This window comes from Canis aureus, chromosome X, assembly GCF_053574225.1.
Source record: "Canis aureus isolate CA01 chromosome X, VMU_Caureus_v.1.0, whole genome shotgun sequence".
Lineage (NCBI taxonomy): Eukaryota > Metazoa > Chordata > Mammalia > Carnivora > Canidae > Canis > Canis aureus.
The window spans coordinates 41797535-41815171 of NC_135649.1; the positions used below are offsets into that span (position 1 = coordinate 41797535).

Below are 17637 nucleotides of genomic sequence, written 5' to 3' on the forward strand. Positions count from 1 at the left end.
TATGACTACAAAACTCTCTACAGGTAACTACGAGAGCAGTTACATCTAGTTACATCTAGAATAATCTTTGACCATTCAGTGGCAAGGGAGGGTCAACAACATTAAGGCCCTGGAATGGATTGAATTCGTGTACTTTAAACAACAAATCAGGACTGGTGATGGCTGGGAGTGGGGGGGCTGGCTAAGAAACACATGGACTAGCTGCATATGCAACTATTAAAATGTTAGGTTCTTTCTGAGGCAAGGTTTTCAACCAGATAAAAATGAGAAGGAAAGCTACAAACAGCAAAATCTCTGAAATTAGTGCTTGTGACTGTAACTCAAGGAACAACCTTCAAGTGTACACCATGTAGAAAAACCTATGTGATGTCATATAGTGATTTCATTTATGATTACCCATTAGTGTTTTCACTCATGTGGCTATATGGAAAAATAAAGCTAGAATTTGCACTTGGCTAGCTTTGAAATCAACAGTATTATTAAGAAATTATCATTGTTTAGAATCTAACTTCTACAACTAAAGACTCTAAGCTTTAGCTTTTGCATGGGTTCATATTATAGTCTAAAATGCTCAAAATTATTTTGGTTGTTTCATAGTTTAATTGAAATACAAATTTTATTATAGAGGCTTTTAATGCCTCTTATTTTTAGCAAGTTCTCAACTAGAGAGCTACATGTATTCAGTCTTAATCATTAGGAATATTAACTCACTAATCTGCTTTAAACATTATTAATGAATTTTTCCCTAAACAGAAAGTAGTTCTGCTTCCTTTCTCAGCCATCAACACAATAGTGTTAATAAATTTATTATCTCAAAAGTACTTTCCAATAGGTTGTTTTGTTTATTAGAAAAAGTTTACATTACTCTATATCTTCTATCAGCTATGAGAGTGATCAAAGTCTGCAGAAATCTCTTTGGAACTGCTCTAAATGATTCTCTGAGAAAGGACTACTTGTTGATGTGCAGATATATAGTCTACCTGTAAATGAGCAGATTTTTACACATAGTCGTAAGAGATACACAACAATCCATACTTACAACATAGGATATCTTTAATTAAATTGATATTGGTGAGTTAAACATTAAGTGAAAAGAGGACAACTAGGGAAATAAGGTATTCTATGACTATTTGTAATAAAATATTTAAAATAAAAAAAAAGGAAGAAACATCGATTGGCTTTGTAACTGAGGAGAGAAGACTAACCAAGAATTGTCTTCCCAGTCCTTGTACAAGCAGAGATCAAAGGAGAATAATTCTTACAGAAGAAGCACAGGGGATAAATCATCATTTTTTGCATATTTTTGTTTCTCAAAATTATTTGGGAGGACTTTGCCTAGGGATGAGCAAAAACAAGACGTAATAAACATTAAAAAGGGAGGGCATCTGGTATTAAGAATCTTGAAGAATACAGCAAAAGAGAAATTGTTCTATTAGATATTATAATTTGGTATGTTAACATGAACATTAAAATTCTCATTAAAGTGACTAAAATGACCTATTTTTTAAAAGTCAAATAAGAACTTAGGGGATGGAATGCAAAATAAACTTACTTTCAGTAGTAACTTGATGTAAGAATAGAAGTTCTTTCACTTTGATAAACATGGATACAAAATCTTGTCTGTATTCTAGGTTTGCCTAGGTTGTCTGTAAAGGGTGATTCACGTCAGATCACATCTAAATGACAACATTTTGAGCTAAAAGTCTGTTTACACAATATACACATTCTTTACTTACAAAGAAAAATAAGCTTAACACTTTTATATTAAAATCCTGGGATACAGTGGGATTAGTAGCACCATGAAAAATAATTCTTCCCCCAAACTGCAGTCTTTTATTTTACTCAGTATGATTCTTCTCTTAATTGAATTTTTAATGTGCTGTTTTAGTCACTGGGCAAAATATGTCATCTTCATCTTATAATCCTTGGGGAAAGTCATTCTGGACCCAAAAAGTAAATTCGTTTTCTTATTTCACTCATAAAAAAATAATAGAGACCTTGCTCTGGCACATTGTTGAGGTACATCCGAATCTTCATGGTTACTAGTCAGCATGTTCTCTTGGTCATATATAGTAGCACCATTGGTGGCAGCAGTGGTAAAAGTTGGGAAGAGTGAGACGTTGCATCCTGGGAAATATATATATATATATATATATATATGTATATATATATATATCACATTTAAAAACACGCAAGGTTCTTCAAAATGTTATGTCCTCTTCATGCACACTTGACATCGGCTAATACGTGTCCTCAAGTCTCCTGCTTTCAGTGTTTCTGACTGAGGTTTGCTGGGAAATAAGAAACAAGATGATCAAATTAGCCTTTTCTGGTATTTCAATTCTATTATGGTTCAAATTCACAACCAAACATTCTTTTTCTGCTTAAGTAGCTCTCCTATGACTTAATGATTAACTTTTGATCAATGTGATCTAGTGCAGTAACTGGTATGGCCAAAGAGCCATTACTGGTCATATTTATTTTTCTGACTCTTCCCTCTACCACTATTACCTTTATCTGCCTCTCCCTCTTTATTTCTTACACATTTTTATAATAGTCCTAGAATGAGGGACATCTGGGCAACTGATAATGAATAAATTATAAAACATATGCATACAAAGTGCAAAAAAATAATTGTTAAGAAAAATATCGAGTAAGGGTAACTCAAAAGAAGCAATATATAAAAATTAATTTAAACCAGAAAAAATCCAATAGATTGAATTATCCTGAAGTACATATACTGTATGTGATCTTACTCACTCAAACACTTGGATGAAAGCATTGAAAACATCTTGGGAAAGGGATGCCTTGGTGGCTCAGTTGGTTAAGCATTCAACTCTTGATTTTGGCTCAAGTCATGATCTCAGGATCCTGAGACTGAGCCTCACAATGGGCTACATGCTGGGCATGGAACATACCTAAGATTCTCTCTCTCCCTCTCTTGCCTCTCCTGCTCCTCCTCTCCCCTCCCTGCTCACGCTGTCTCTCTCAAAGAAAGAAAGAAAGAAAGAAAGAAAGAAAGAAAGAAAAAATAAAAGAAAGGAAAGGAAAGGAAAAGAAAAGAAAAGAAAGAAGAAAGAAAAGAAAAGAAAGAAAAGAAAAGAAAAAAAAGAAAAGAAGAAAGCAAAGAAAAGAAAAGGAAAGAAAAGAAAAGAAAAGAAAAGAAAAGAAAAGAAAAGAAAAGGTCCTGGGAGAAGAGATCACTGGACTTGGTCAGGGATCACAGATCACAGCTTTGATCTTTACTTCCTGGCGTGGCCTCAGTCTAGTTGAACAGCTCACTTATTGTTGAGCAGATCACATAACCTTTTCTTGCTTTGTCTGTTTAGCTACTGAAGGATTACTACAACCAAACCATCTAAAAGCACACATACCTAACATTAGCCGGGTGTTTTTCTGTCTTGAGTCAGGTATATGAAAAGAACAAGCAAAAACAAAAAAACAAAAAACAAAACACTGTCAACTAAGTCTTTAACATTTGTTGGGTATAAATCATCCATGAATTGCTTCTCTCTTCCCTAGCACCTCTGAAGGAAGCTTAGGATCTAAACTGAACTAAAGCCATTAGTACCAAAAAAAAAAAAAGCCATAAGTACCTTACCTGAACATATCTGACACATCTACTGTTGCTAGCCAAAAGCTGTAGGAGTTGGCATAGTAGTTGCAGGTACCCCGCCCATGACATTCAATGAAAGGAGCTGAACGAAACTCTTCCAAGCAGGAACCAGGGGAGGCCAGGGCTTGACCTGAGCCCTCTGCTCCTGCGCTCGTGTGCTAGAAAAGATAAGAGAAAATGTGCCACTAGTATCTTCGTGAATACCCAACGATATGTCCTAAATTTGCCCAAAAATTCAAATCCAGTGAAGGAACTAGGGCAAGAGGTAAGAGAAAAGTCTCCACATCAAGGGTACTCAACAGAAGTAACAGACAGATTATGTAAATATATTCCAGAAAATATGTGAAGGGGAACTCAATATCTGGACAGAAGCTAATTGATGTTCAAGCTTCGTACTGGGCAAATGACAGGGATTCCTTGTCTTGGGTAAGATATACAATATGATGGACAGTCAGCTATGGTGACAAAGATAAGGAAGAGTATTTCATACCATCATGAAGGAATAGCCAATCCAGAGAGAATCCCATCCGTGAGGACAATGGGGAATCTGGATGGTCTGACTGTGAACTGCAATCACCACAGCTGGAGCTTCGCATACTGCACATCTGGTAAGGGAAAGGGAGGGGAACACAATCTACACAGTGAGTATGTGGGAACTAGCAGTTTCTCTTCTGTCAAAGCCTTCCTGGTATAGAAGCCCATTAAGGTGTCATCTATGCTCACAAAAGCAGAAGAAAAATGCACTTCAAGAATTGCTTTTTTTATAAGCCCTGTCTCCCAATCTACTTAATAAAGTTATAAACAAAAACTGTAGGCTTTTTTCAAGAAACTATACTATAGTATATAGTATATCACTGCTATACCATTTTCATTTTCCATTCTTCCTTAAATTTGTATTCATACTTGCTATAGTCAATGCCATAATTGCTGTAAGAGTTTGGCTTCATGTATTGCACATACTACTTGCTGTCAAAGTGCCCAACTGTATGGTAGACATTTAGTAATGCTGAAAACTGTGGTAAGAACAGTGTCTGGTGAACTGGAAAAGATAAGAAACAGTATTTTCTCAATTCCCACCCATTATTTTTGGTCCAAAGGATATTTATTAACCATTTGGCCATATCTAGAGAAATACAGCATTTCCAGAATGCTGGGCAGCTACCCAGGCACGTAGAGATGTGGCTTAAATCTATAAAATCAAGTAAACCTTCAATAAAATAAACATAGCCAAGTCTACCATATCTTTAATAAATATTATGAAGGGACCTTCTGACTTATGACTGAATAAATTTGGTGAAGTTTATCTACAAAACAGGAAATAGGACCCTTTACTCCCAAGTGTTGGGACTGACAAAAATCACAAAAAATAAATTCCTCCCAAATCTGGGCAAATGTATTAAAAAAGGGCACCATGAATTTGTTACTGAGAGAAGTTGAACTAGGCTTAACCATTATATTCAATGTCAAAGAAACTAGACTAATGATTCATCCTTTGTGGTTAGTGGACTCTTAAATCAATTGGTCCATGATCAGAATGAAAATGGCAGTATCTAATAAGCCTAGGAGACTGAATTAAGCTAGGGTTCTAATGTGGCAAAACTCTAGGAAGTCTCTATTAATGGTACCACCCTCCTGCTAGTTACTCATGCTTTGAACGTCAGCTATCACTTCTTCCATCCCATAACTGATCCACTGCCAAATCCTATTCTATTAAAATGATACATGTTCCCCACTGACAGTTCCAATCCATTCCTACCAGGACTACAGCAAAACCTTCAGTTTAACTGGTCTCTCTATGTTAGGACTATCTCCTCTGTAATCCATGTTACATATGGATGGCTCTGTAATTTTTCCCTAAATGTAGCTCAAACACTCTTCATGGCTCCCCATTAATACCAGATTAATTCCAAAATAAAACCTGATGCTGAAAGCCTTCTACCATCTGAGTCCAAGTTAATTTTTTACTCTCTTCTTCCTATGGAACCTTTACAAACTACATTCTAGACACAGCAATCTTCTACCCATTCCCACGCCCTCCCCCCTTATAACTACCTGTGTCTCAAGTTCTTCCCATCCTTTAAGTACTAACCAGGTCAAAATACATTTCTTCCATATAGTCATCCCAGATTTATCCAGTTAAAATTAAACATTGTTTTCCTTATGCTTTCATAACGTTTTATTAGATCTATTGTAACACTTGGCCAAGCCTGCTAGATATTAGATTAATGTACATATATTTGCTTAATGATTAGTCTGATTTCTTTGTATACTATACTATACTATGTCTATCATAGGGTCTGGTCAAAAGCAAATCTCCAATTAATATGGCTTAAACTAAATACCTAATTGAATAGTATAAAGGCACCTCTGTTCGACCTAATGTGGGAAGAATATGATCGAATTATTAGCTTTAGACTCATTTCTGACTAGCTAAATTAATTGGGAATTGGTCAAAGTCAAAGCTACACCAATGTCTCACCGACTAATGAATGGCTGGATGCTCTGGCCCTTCAGGGGCTCCATGCTCATTGGCATGGGCTCTGGGGTAGACAGCCAGTAAGAATAATCATTTCTTGAAGCAAAGTTGCAAACATTGTTGATGTTGCAGAACATGAAAGGCATGGTACTGAAGCGACGAAGGCAACTGCCAGCCGTCCCTAGGAAGAATTGGGGAGAAAAAGATGAAGGACTGTACTATGATGATACTTTAATTTCTTTTGAAACCCTAACAACCTTTCAAGGAGAAACTTGTCTACATTTCTTAGACAATAAATATAATTCAGTTCTTTAACTATAAGATGCATGTTTACTTACATCTTTAACATTTCTAAAATCAGGATATAGCATATAATTTATGTAGACATTTATTGTTGTAGTTCATTATATATTTTTCTACAGTTTTTACACTGGTGATGCACTTATAAACAATGGTGTCTTATGGAGAATGTTTTGAGCAATTTATTGTGAACAAGTGAAGAACACACACAGAGTTCCTATAATATTTTTTAAAGGTCTTTTTTAATTTTTTAATTTTTATTTATTCATAGAGACACACACAGAGAGAGAGAGAGAGAGAGAGAGGCAGAGACACAGGCAGAGGGAGAAGCAGGCCCCATGCAGAGAGCCCAACGCAGGATTCGATTTAGGGTCCCCAGGATCACGTCCTAGGCTGCAGGCGGTGCTAAACCGCTGCACCATCAGGGCTGCCCCAGAGTTCCTATAATATCTTATTAGTACTTCTTCTCCAGGCAACTCTCTCTTCTTTGAAGACATCTCCAGTATGTATCTTATTTATTTTTGCAATCTCTTTAAGCCTAGGGACAACTGTAGTGCTGACCAATATGAACAGCAACCATGAACAGGTTTGGAGATGAATAATAAAAGTAAAAAGAGGGATCCCTGGGTGGCGCAGCGGTTCGGCGCCTGCCTTTGGCCCAGGGCGCGATCCTGGAGACCCGGGATCGAATCCCACGTCGGGCTCCCGGTGCATGGAGCCTGCTTCTCCCTCTGCCTATGTCTCTGCCTCTCTCTCTCTGTGTGACTATCATAAATAAATAAAAATTTTTTAAAAAATCTTAAAAAAAAGTAAAAAGAATAAGAGAGAAAGGAAAGATGCAAGGACAATGAATTTCAGAACTGATAAGGGCAATAGGGGTTATCATTACCAGTGATCAGACCTTTTATTCTCATTTACTCACCAAAGAATAATGAAAAACGGTGCACCCTCTCACACTTTTTTCAGTTTAGATATATTTTTTAATCAGAATTTCAAATTGATACTATGCCAGTTATTAAGATATTTGTTATTGTCTCTTGGGTCCAAAGCTACCTTTCTATATATAATCCACCTTGTGATACTGGAGCTTGGGACTTTGCAAATCATGTTTCAAATGTTACCAGCTATCATGTCTAGTGTTTTGTGAATATTTATATTTAAAAACAAACTTTTGGGCAGCCCGGGTGGCTCAGTGGTTTGGCGCCGCCTTCAGCCCAGGGCGTGATCCTGGAGACCTGGGATCGAGTCCCACGTTGGACTCCCTGCATGGAGCCTGCTTCACCCTCTGCCTATGTCTCTGCCTCTCTCTCTCTCTCTCTCTTTCTCTCTATCTATCTATCTCTGTGTCTCTGAGTGAATAAATAAAATCTTTTAAAAAAAATAAATAAATAAAAACAAACTTTTTCTCTGTCTTTTAAATATATCTAACATAATGATTTGAAACCTAACAATAAACATTTTTAAAAGTACATAAATTCAGTCATTCAATGCTTCTTTTGCATCTGGAAATTATATGTCCATTCTACTTCTTTCACGCAGTTTGATCTTTTTTAAAAATTTTATTTATTTATTCATGAGAGACACACACAGAGAGAGGCACAGACACAGGCAGAGGGAGAAGCAGGCTCCATTCCATGCAGGGAGCCTGACGTGGAACTCGATCCCGGGTCTCCAGGACCACACCCGGGACTGAAGGTGGCACTAAGCCACTGAGCCACCTGGGCTGCCCACACAGTTTGATCTTAATCGTGTTTTTATTTTTTGGTTTTTATTGATTGTCCTATCATATTTCTCTTAAACAAAAATGTAAAATAACTTTAAAAAACTATAAATAATAGTGAAAGGGAATATAAGGGAAGGGAGAAGAAATGAGTGGGAAATATCAGAAAGGGAGACAGAACGTAAAGACTGCTAACTCTGGGAAACGAACTAGGGGTGATAGAAGGGGAGGAGGGCGGGGGGTGGGAGTGAATGGGTGATGGGCACTGGGTGTTATTCTGTATGTTAGTAAATTGAACACCAATAAAAAATAAATTAAAAAAAAACTTTCTATGATTATAAGACTTTATGTATTAAAGATTTTTGTGCATTGCCATCATTACATTGAGAATTTATAAAAATACAGATATGATAATTTTTGATAATTACTAAACAAAAAAGTAAACTTTTGTTGGAAATGCATTTTCTAATGAGATGGATCCAAAGTGAATTATAGAGCCTCAGTTAATGGAGGCTTTAACGAGACCATTATTTTGAGTTGTCCCTTTGATTTTGTCCTCCAGAGGTTTTCACACTTCAAGACAATATGTGATAGGATGATGATTCTTTCATAAAGTGGGAGATGGGTGATAGTGAAAAGGGATGTGGGAAATGGGATTATTCAAAGCATATACACAGGCAGTTCAACTCCAGGAGAAAGTATATATGAAAGTTGAGTATTTGAAAATTGATTCCTTTGAAATTATGCCTGTGTAGTTCTTGGAAATTCCTCATGTATCCAAAGGGATACAGTTATCTCAGACTGAAGATGACTGAAAAAAGATCAACAATTCTTAAACCTAGTGGATCATCCTAATCATTGGAAATTTTTATAAAATAGGTTTGGGATGGGTCTAGGAATCTTTTCAGAAGATCCCCAGGTTGAAAATCACTGATTTAGCCTAATTAATTTTTTTCGGAGGAAAAAAATTGGATCAGAGAGAGGTTACTAACTCAAGGTCATGTGAGCATGAATGACAAATTGGCATAATTGAAAACAGATGGGTTTAGCATTGGTAGGTGTTGAATTCAGTTATCTCCATCATTGAGTGTGTGGGTTTGAATTAGTCATTTAAGCTCTTAGCCAGTTTTTTTTTTTTTGTGTATGAAATATAAGAAAACAATACTTGTCCTATATTTTTCTTGATCGTAGTTGTGAAAATCAAATTAGAATGGAAATCAACGTGCTTTTTATTTATAAAGTAATTTAAAAATAAAACTCACATCAATGCTAATTGAGGACAAGGCTGGAAATAGCCCTGGTTTTGGAAAGAAAAGAAAAGGAAGACGTACATAAAAGGAAGGCCCACAATGATGAGGACAGAGGAGTTTGGTTGCATCTGTGCTTTAGGCTACCCACAATGATGCAGAATTCTGAATTTTCAGAGAAAATTTTGAAGAAAAATCTCATGAATTCTCAACGCTTCCTATATTCTAAAATTATAAGGCTTTAATAGACTAATGATTCTTAGTATTTTTTTTTTGCTCCTATACAGAACGGTTTTAGTATTGCATCTGTGACCTCCACCTTCTTTTTTACACACCATAATCCTTTCACTAATCCAACACAGACTGTATTTATTGGATCATGTGATTGTTTCCTTAATAACATTAAAGCTATAGCTGTCTCCATTTTTTGCTTAGCCATCAAGCTCTCTTCAACTTGACCCCTGTGGGAGCCATAGAAGCGATTGCAATCTGGGATTACCCTTGGGATCTTAGGCCCTATATATATCATGGCTTTCCTATGTCTGAGGCTTATACTGTACCTTAGTCAAGGCCAGTTTGTAGCCTTCAAGTCTGAATACATAGTATGACAGCCCTTGTTTGATCAAAGACACGCATTTTGAAAGCTACGGTAATGTATTGGATAGCAGATTCCACTATCTCTTTTAATTGCATTTTTAAATTTCACGGTGCTCAAAAATTTCCAATGGTTCCCTGACTTCATAGGTCAGGGATTTAAAGTTTACAAGCTTGATTATAGGTATAAGTTAAGACTCTGATAGTGAAAAGAGAATGGCCTAAAAGGAGAACAATTTTATGGGAAGAAGACTAGAGAGATTTATGTAAAAGATAAGAATATTTTCACAGTGAAGATTTGTCAATTATAAAATTAGAAAAAGAAGATGTTACATAAAGAAAGTAAACAAAGTAAGGAAAAATAGTAGAGGAAAGATGAAAAGGAGACAAAGAAAAGTAGAAGTGGGAGAAGAAAGTTACTGGGCAAACTCCTACTTTATTTGGCTTCATAAAATGACCTGACCTGTGAGAAACTGGAAGCCCAGACTATCTTCTTAAATGTCTCTATAGAGACAAAGGGGATAATGATCCCCCAAATTGGCAGCCACAGGTCAAATAAAAGGGTTTGAAATCCAAAGTCAAAATTCCACAAAAAGAAATGTTGAGGATTGAAAGAGGTCTTGAGAGTCATCCAGTCCAGCCTCATCCCATCAACCAATCTATCCACCACAGTACAGAAAAAATGAAAAAATGCCTGGGAACACAATTACATGAAGTGTATTTTATTTATTTATTTATTTATTTATTTATTTATTTATTTATTTATGATTTTATTTATTTATTCATGAGAGACACAGAGAGGCAGAGACACAACACAGCCAGAGGGAGAAGCATGCTCCACCAGGAAGCTGGATGTGGGACTTGATCCCGGGTCCCCAGGACCATGCCATGGGCCAAAGGTGGCGCTAAATCGCTGAGCCACCCACGCTGCCCTTGAAGTGTATTTTATATAGAAGTATGGTGTTTTTGTATGGCTTTAATCTACTGTGATAATACTTTACAAAGGTAAAACACTTAATTTAGGAACTATAAACTAGCATAATTAAGAAATGACTTTACTTTCATTAGTTTAGAAAAGCAAGATTGTCTTCAGAACTTTTAACTTGATGAAGACTAGTATCAGAGAAGAAAAAACTATGTCCAATGAATAAACACTGCCTATTTAAGCCACTGTTATACTGTAGAGAGCCCAGGGACTCTATTTCCTTAATAATTAAGCTAAAAAAGTACATGTGGCCCTTCCCAAAATGTGCTGCTTTAGGCCAAGAATTGTACCTCATACTAGATAACTAAGGCATTTAAAGAAAAGTTATAATTTATGTAAAACTTACAGTGAATACATTTAGCTGCCCTTGACATGGTCTTCAATTTTCAAGCCCCAAAAGAATTAGAGAGATACACTTTGTCCAAGGCTACTCCAGAATCCAACAGGATTTTCAAAACAAAACAAAATGCACAGTAAAAAAAAATGCCAATTATCTCACCCAAGTCTTGACCGTGAGCTCTTTTATTTCCTTGGACATATAAGAGAGAAAAGCCTTCATAAATCTGGACAGTTCCATGTGGGCATTGTGGTGCATCTGTTGTCTGGCTGTGACGTGTGATGAGGAATCCATGGGCAATAGAGGAAGTTCCTGGAGGACCTGGAGGACCTTGCATTCCATCTGGTCCAGGGGGACCATCCAAACCACGGGTACCTATTTCCATGGAATCGTCAGTATAAGAAATTTAAGTAAACTCTGATCCACTATTATGGCTACTGATAATACAGTATGACCTCATTTGATTCGTTAATATAGTCAATATTTATAGAGTGCCTATTAAGGTACTGTCAGATATGGATGTGGAGATAAATTAAATATGGTCCCTGCCCTCAAAGAGATTTAAATACATATTTTTCCTAATGGAATTGGTTGACAATATTAGGTACTAAATGAGTACTGGGCGATGGAACATTAGATGGGAAGAAGTGATTCTTATTTGGGAAGTCTGTGTGTTATCTAGTCTCTTGCTCTACTAAAGGAGTCCAAACCCCATGACAAAATTTCAGTCTGTTTTGTTCATCAGCAAAAAAGGAAGGGTGTGGTTGCCATCAGTCTGCCAGTTTCAGTGCTGAAAAACATTTCCTTTGAATCTGTCTGAGGAATTATTCTCAGGCATACCTTTTTGTTTAGAGAATAGGCAGGGCACTACTAAAGCAGCCTTTTCAAAATGTCTATTTTCAATTTACCACTTGTTCCCTTTCTCTGTTTAACTTACTGATTTGAACTTATTTTAAAATTCTCTTTATGTATGGGCCTTTTACCACTGTGTATATGCATTTTCATTTTGGGGAAACTCCACAGCAATGCCCATATGTGATGAAGATGACACTAACTTGTTTCTTCCCTGATATACAGTTAATAAAATGGCAATATTGGTTCCAGGAAGGCCATAGGTATTATCACTTTGCCTTACTGCCACTGATATTTTTTGCCAATAGATATTCTTTATGTTTATATTATTTAGTTATATTTATATTGTCTAGAGTTGCTAATACGTATTAAAAATCTACTAAGGTAATGATTTTTTGTTTTAGCAATCTTCAGTGTTTTTTTATTTTAATTTTTTATTGAAGTATAGTTAACAAAGTATTATATTTGTTTTAGGTATACAATATAGTGATTCAACAATCCTATACATTGCTTAGTACTCATTATGATAATGAGCACTCTTAATCCCCTTTTTCTATTTCACTCACCCACGGCGCACCTCCCCCCTCTGGCACCCACCAGTTTGTTCTCTGTATTTAAGAGGCTGGTTTTTTTGTTTGTCTCTTTTTTCCTTTGTTTGTTCATTTGTTTCTTAAATTTCACATATGAGTGAACTCATATGGTATTTATCTTTCTCTCTCTGACATTTCACTTAGTATTATACCCTTTAGGTCCCTCCATGTTGTTGTAAATGACAAGATCTCATTTATTTTTTATGGCTGAGTAATATTCCTGTGTGTGTGCATATGTGTGTGTATCTTCCATATCTTGGCTATTGTAAATGATGCTACAATAAACAAAGTGGTGGGTACATCTTTTTGAATTAGTGTTTTGTTTTCTTTGGGTAAATATCCACTAATGGAATTACTGGATCATACGGTAATTCTATTTTTAATGTTTTGAGGAATCTCTATACTGTTTTCCACAGTGGTTTGCATTATCATCAACAGTGCATAAGGGCTCCTTTTTCTCCACGTCCTTGCCAATACTTACTATTTCTTGTCTTTTTGATTCTAGTCATTCTGATGGGCATAAGGTGATATCTTGTTGTTTTGATTGCATTTCCCTGACGATTAGTGATTTTGAACATCTTTTCATGTGTCTGTTGCCATCTGTATGTCTTCTTTGGAAAAATGTCTATTAAGCTTCTCTGCCTGTATTTTTTATTGCAAGGTGATTCAGATTCTTTTTGTAAGTAGTTTGAGAACATATTGGAAATCTACTGGATATCAGATTCAATATTATCAGGAACACCTATTAATGAATGAACTAAAAACCTGAATATCAATTTGTCATCTCAGCATAAGATGCCACTCTGACTCTCAAGGTTCTAACGGGGAGCACTTTAAAAAGTGCTCTCTCAGACTTGAGACTACTATCAACAGCAGTGTTTCACTTGTCTTACCTGGCTGGCCTGGCAGACCTGGGTCTCCTTTGCGCCCTCCAGCGCCATCAAAGCCAGGGAGTCCGTTGCGTCCTGGATCTCCTGGAGGGCCAATTGGACCTACAGGAAAAAAAAAAGGGACTTCAAATATGGGTATGATAATTCCATATCTAGACAAATCTAGGAAATTTAAGGTCCTTGACTGTCACTAAATTCATAGTCTGGTCTTGTCTTTAATCCAGGCACACAAAGGAACAGCCTAAGCCTGGGACAAAAATTTACTTTTAGTTTTAGACAATCAGTTTGTCTCTGTGGAGATTCCCCTAATATAACAGTTGTGTTCTCTTTGCCTCAGAATTAAACAGGAGAGCAAAACCCAACTTTTGTTATCTTTCTCCCCATAGGTAAGGTTGTTACTGCCTGGTACACTTAGTTTATGGAAAGACTAACAACCAATCACTTAGTAAGCAAGAAAGACTGAAGTTAGTTTCTATCTTTCTTGTATCATCAAAATTGGCTACAAGCATAGAGTCAAATGGCCCACTAGACAAGAGTTAGTTTAAAAATCATGGGGTACTTGATGGGATGAGCACTGGGTGATATGCTATATGTTGGCAAATTGAATTCCAATTTAAAAAAAACCAATACTATATGATTCCACTTACATGAGATGCCTAGAGTAGTCAAACTCAGAGACATAGAATAGAATGGTGGCTAGCAGGAGCTGGGAGAACAGGAAGAGGGAAGTTACTGTTTGATGGGTACAGAGTGTCGGTTCACAAGATGATTTACATAAGTGGGTGGTGATGACGGTTGCATAACAATGTGGATGCAGCTAATGCCACTGAACTGTACATTTAAACATGTGTAAAATTAGAGTGGGGAAAATTAGAGAGGGTGACAAAACATGAGAGACTCCTAACTCTGGGAAATGAACAAAGGGTAGTGGAAGGGGAGGCGGGCGGGGGGATGGGGTGATTGGGTGATGGGCACTGTGGGGGGCATTTGACGGGATGAGCACTGGGTGTTATACTATATGTTGGCGAGTTGAACTTCAATAAATAAAATGGTTAAGATGGTAAAAAAAAAATCATGGGGCATCATAGTGAGGAGTTGATGGCCCACCAAATTAGCTTTCTATCCTTCTGGTGGTTGGGATAGAGAAAGTACAAGATCTGAAATGCATGTTAATTTCATTATAAAGTTTTTAATAACATTAACCTAACCATTCAAATTAGAACAGCCAGAGGAACTAGCTAGAAGAAATTTGACTGGGCATAAAGGAAATTAGAGCATGAGAAAATTAACATTTTCAAGAAAAAAGGAAATGGGATCTGTGGTGGTCTGGTATTCTACTAGTTGTTGAGACTTCTCTTCTCAGAGAAAAACTATGACAAGTAAAAGGAGAACTAGGGAAATGTTCTCAGATAAGGCTTGGAAAGATGATCTGCAAATGTACCTGGTAAGCCCTGAGGTCCTGGTAGTCCTGGTAGACCTTTTAATCCAGGCTGGCCTGGGATCCCTGGTGGACCAACATCTCCTTTGATTATAATACTCTGTCCTGAAGGACCAGGTAGTCCAGGGGGACCTAAGATGCAAAACATACAAATTGGAAGGAAAGAAAGACAAAGGCCAGAAGGAATGGATGCCAAAGTGTCCTAAGGTCGAAATAAAAATTGGTGCAAAAGAAACAAATTACATGCATTGAAATGTTGGGAAATCTGTTAGGGAAAGCCATCATCTCACCCAGAAGACTAAAAGAAATAAAGAATTTCTTTACTGTCAATGGAAAAATTAGGCCTATTGTCCCTATTTTCTTTTTTTTTAATTTTTATTTATTTATGATAGGCACACATTGAGAGAGAGAGAGAGAGAGAGAGAGAGAGAGGCAGAGACACAGGCAGAGGGAGAAGCAGGCCCAATGCAGGGAACCTGATGTGGGACTCGATCCAGGGACCCCAGAATCACACCCTGGACCAAAAGCAGGCGCTAAACTGCTGAGCCACCCAGGGATCTCCTCCATTCTGATTCTAAAATCATTCTTAGTTACTGTTTGTTGTGCTTGTCAAGTGTCCCACTGAAGTAGTAAGGGAATTTAGTAGATGTCCTATTTCAGTTTATAGGACACTTCTATAAGTGTCCAGCAAAAAGAACTATTTTCATATTAAAAATATTTTCAATTAAAAACGACTTGCTCTTGTAATCTGTTCAACTGAATATGGGAAAGTTAGTATAAAAGCTAATAAAAATCTTAATGAAGCATTCTTGTTGGTCCTGCATCTATATTAAACTTAAAAGATCTGGACTCAAAATTTTCTTAACAAAAGCGAGAGGTTAAGACTTAAGTAAATAGAGGAAGAGTTTTGCCTACTTCCTTTCAGTTATTGGGGATTGAGACTCTAAAAGTTGAGTTCAGGCCTAATGCAAACTTTCAAGTTCTTCAATGTGCTTAAGTATCAGTTATAACTAACTCCTAGAATAAGTCTTACCTGGTGGGCCAACAAGTCCTGGATCCCCCTCAGGGCCAGCTGAACCTGGTACTCCACTGGGTCCCTTCATACCTGCAAAGAAGATGCATACAATGGCACAGCAAAGCAACAAAGTCATAGCATTTACCCAGTCAAATCAGAAAATGGGTATCTTATCCCAAAGGAGTTTAATATAAAAGGGGAACTTCAAAACATTCCTTCAAATACCTGGAAATCCTGGAACACCAGGGAGACCAGGATCTCCTTTCATTCCATTGAGACCTGGCCGGCCAGGATTACCCTGAGAAAACAAAATCATTAATTTTAGAAAAAAAAAATTGGAGGAGGGAGTGAGGTTATAAGTATTTATATTCATCTGTAGCACTTGCTCTAGGGTCATACTTCTAGGATTCAAATCCCAATTTTGCCCCTTACTAGCTTGTGTGACCTTGAGTTGATCATTTAACCTCTTTCATAGTTTTCTCACCTCTAACATAGAGAGATTAATAGTATCTACTTCATGGCTTTTTTGGTGAGGATTAAGTGAGATGGCTGCTATTAAGTACTTAGAAAACTGATTGGCTATATAGTATATACTTAATAAATGGCATCCATTACTTTACTATCATGAACAAAGACACTATTTTTAGTGTAGCACTGAGGTGATAAATGCTTCAGTTAAAATCACATGTGCAGAAATGATAAAGTCTGCAAGACTTAGCAAAAAATATAGCAGGGCCTATTACTTGGGTTTGAGGGCCAGGAAAACTATGGGAAGAAGAACAGTTGAGATTAAGTCTAGAATGTACCTAGAGGAAGAATAAGTATGGGACAATGAAACTTTATTAGTAGGAGTGTAAAAGGGGCAAACCCGGAACATATTATTACAACATGTAAGAAATGGCTAAAAAAATCAGGGCATGTTAGGATCCAGCTTGAAGAAGTTTCCAAATCCAGGATAATCTGAGCAGTGGAATAAACAATGATAGTTTACAAAATTATAAAAAAGAGAATTTATGAGTCCATACTAATAATAAACAGACAATACATGGAATAGAAGGGAGGCTTCGCCTATCAAAGGGCTGACTGGTAAATGTGGAATTAGGGCTAGAGGTAGAAAACTCATCATTTGCCACTATTCACTATATTCAACCACTACATTGTTTGGTTGAGGAAAATAAATAGATATTAAATATACAGGGAAATTTTGATGAGGAGCAGTATATTTGCATGATCTTAATGTGTCTTTCCATAGTTTTGCTTATTAGTTACAAGGGGAAAGTAGTAACCACGCAGTGGAGAAACCAGATAACTTGCTGGAATGATCAAAATTAAGATCACCAATGAGGAAGAGATGAACATTGTGGGCCTAAATGTCTGATGGAGGACACAACATCACTCATGTAGTATTCCAGCTGGGGATGCATAACTAGAATGAAGAAATAGCAGACAAAAGAAGGAATATTCTGTTTTAAAAACTGGGGGGGGGGGGGCTCCTGTGAGACTCAGTCTTTTAAGCGCCCAACTCTTAATTTCGGGGTCAGTTCATAATGTCAGGGTTGTGAGATCGAGCCCTGCAT

At 36.8% G+C, this 17637-nt stretch overlaps 1 protein-coding gene across 3 annotated transcripts in view; it reads right to left on the reverse strand.

Moving 5' to 3' along the window:
- Positions 1–1035: 1035 nt before the first annotated feature.
- COL4A5 (collagen type IV alpha 5 chain) overlaps positions 1036–17637 on the reverse strand; it is a 273325-nt gene continuing 256723 nt past the window's right edge. For 2 of the 3 annotated variants that reach the window (XM_077889028.1, XM_077889026.1), the window contains 9 exons: positions 16286–16358; positions 16079–16150; positions 15049–15177; positions 13611–13709; positions 11438–11650; positions 6096–6273; positions 4107–4221; positions 3602–3774; positions 3283–3400 (listed from right to left, as the gene is read on the reverse strand). In XM_077889028.1, the coding sequence (XP_077745154.1) occupies positions 3298–3400; positions 3602–3774; positions 4107–4221; positions 6096–6273; positions 11438–11650; positions 13611–13709; positions 15049–15177; positions 16079–16150; positions 16286–16358 (1155 nt within the window). In that variant the 3' untranslated portion in view covers positions 3283–3297. Of the gene's footprint in view, positions 2292–3282; positions 3401–3601; positions 3775–4106; positions 4222–6095; positions 6274–11437; positions 11651–13610; positions 13710–15048; positions 15178–16078; positions 16151–16285; positions 16359–17637 lie in introns of those variants that run through there. The other variant, XM_077889027.1, reaches the window with a different exon arrangement.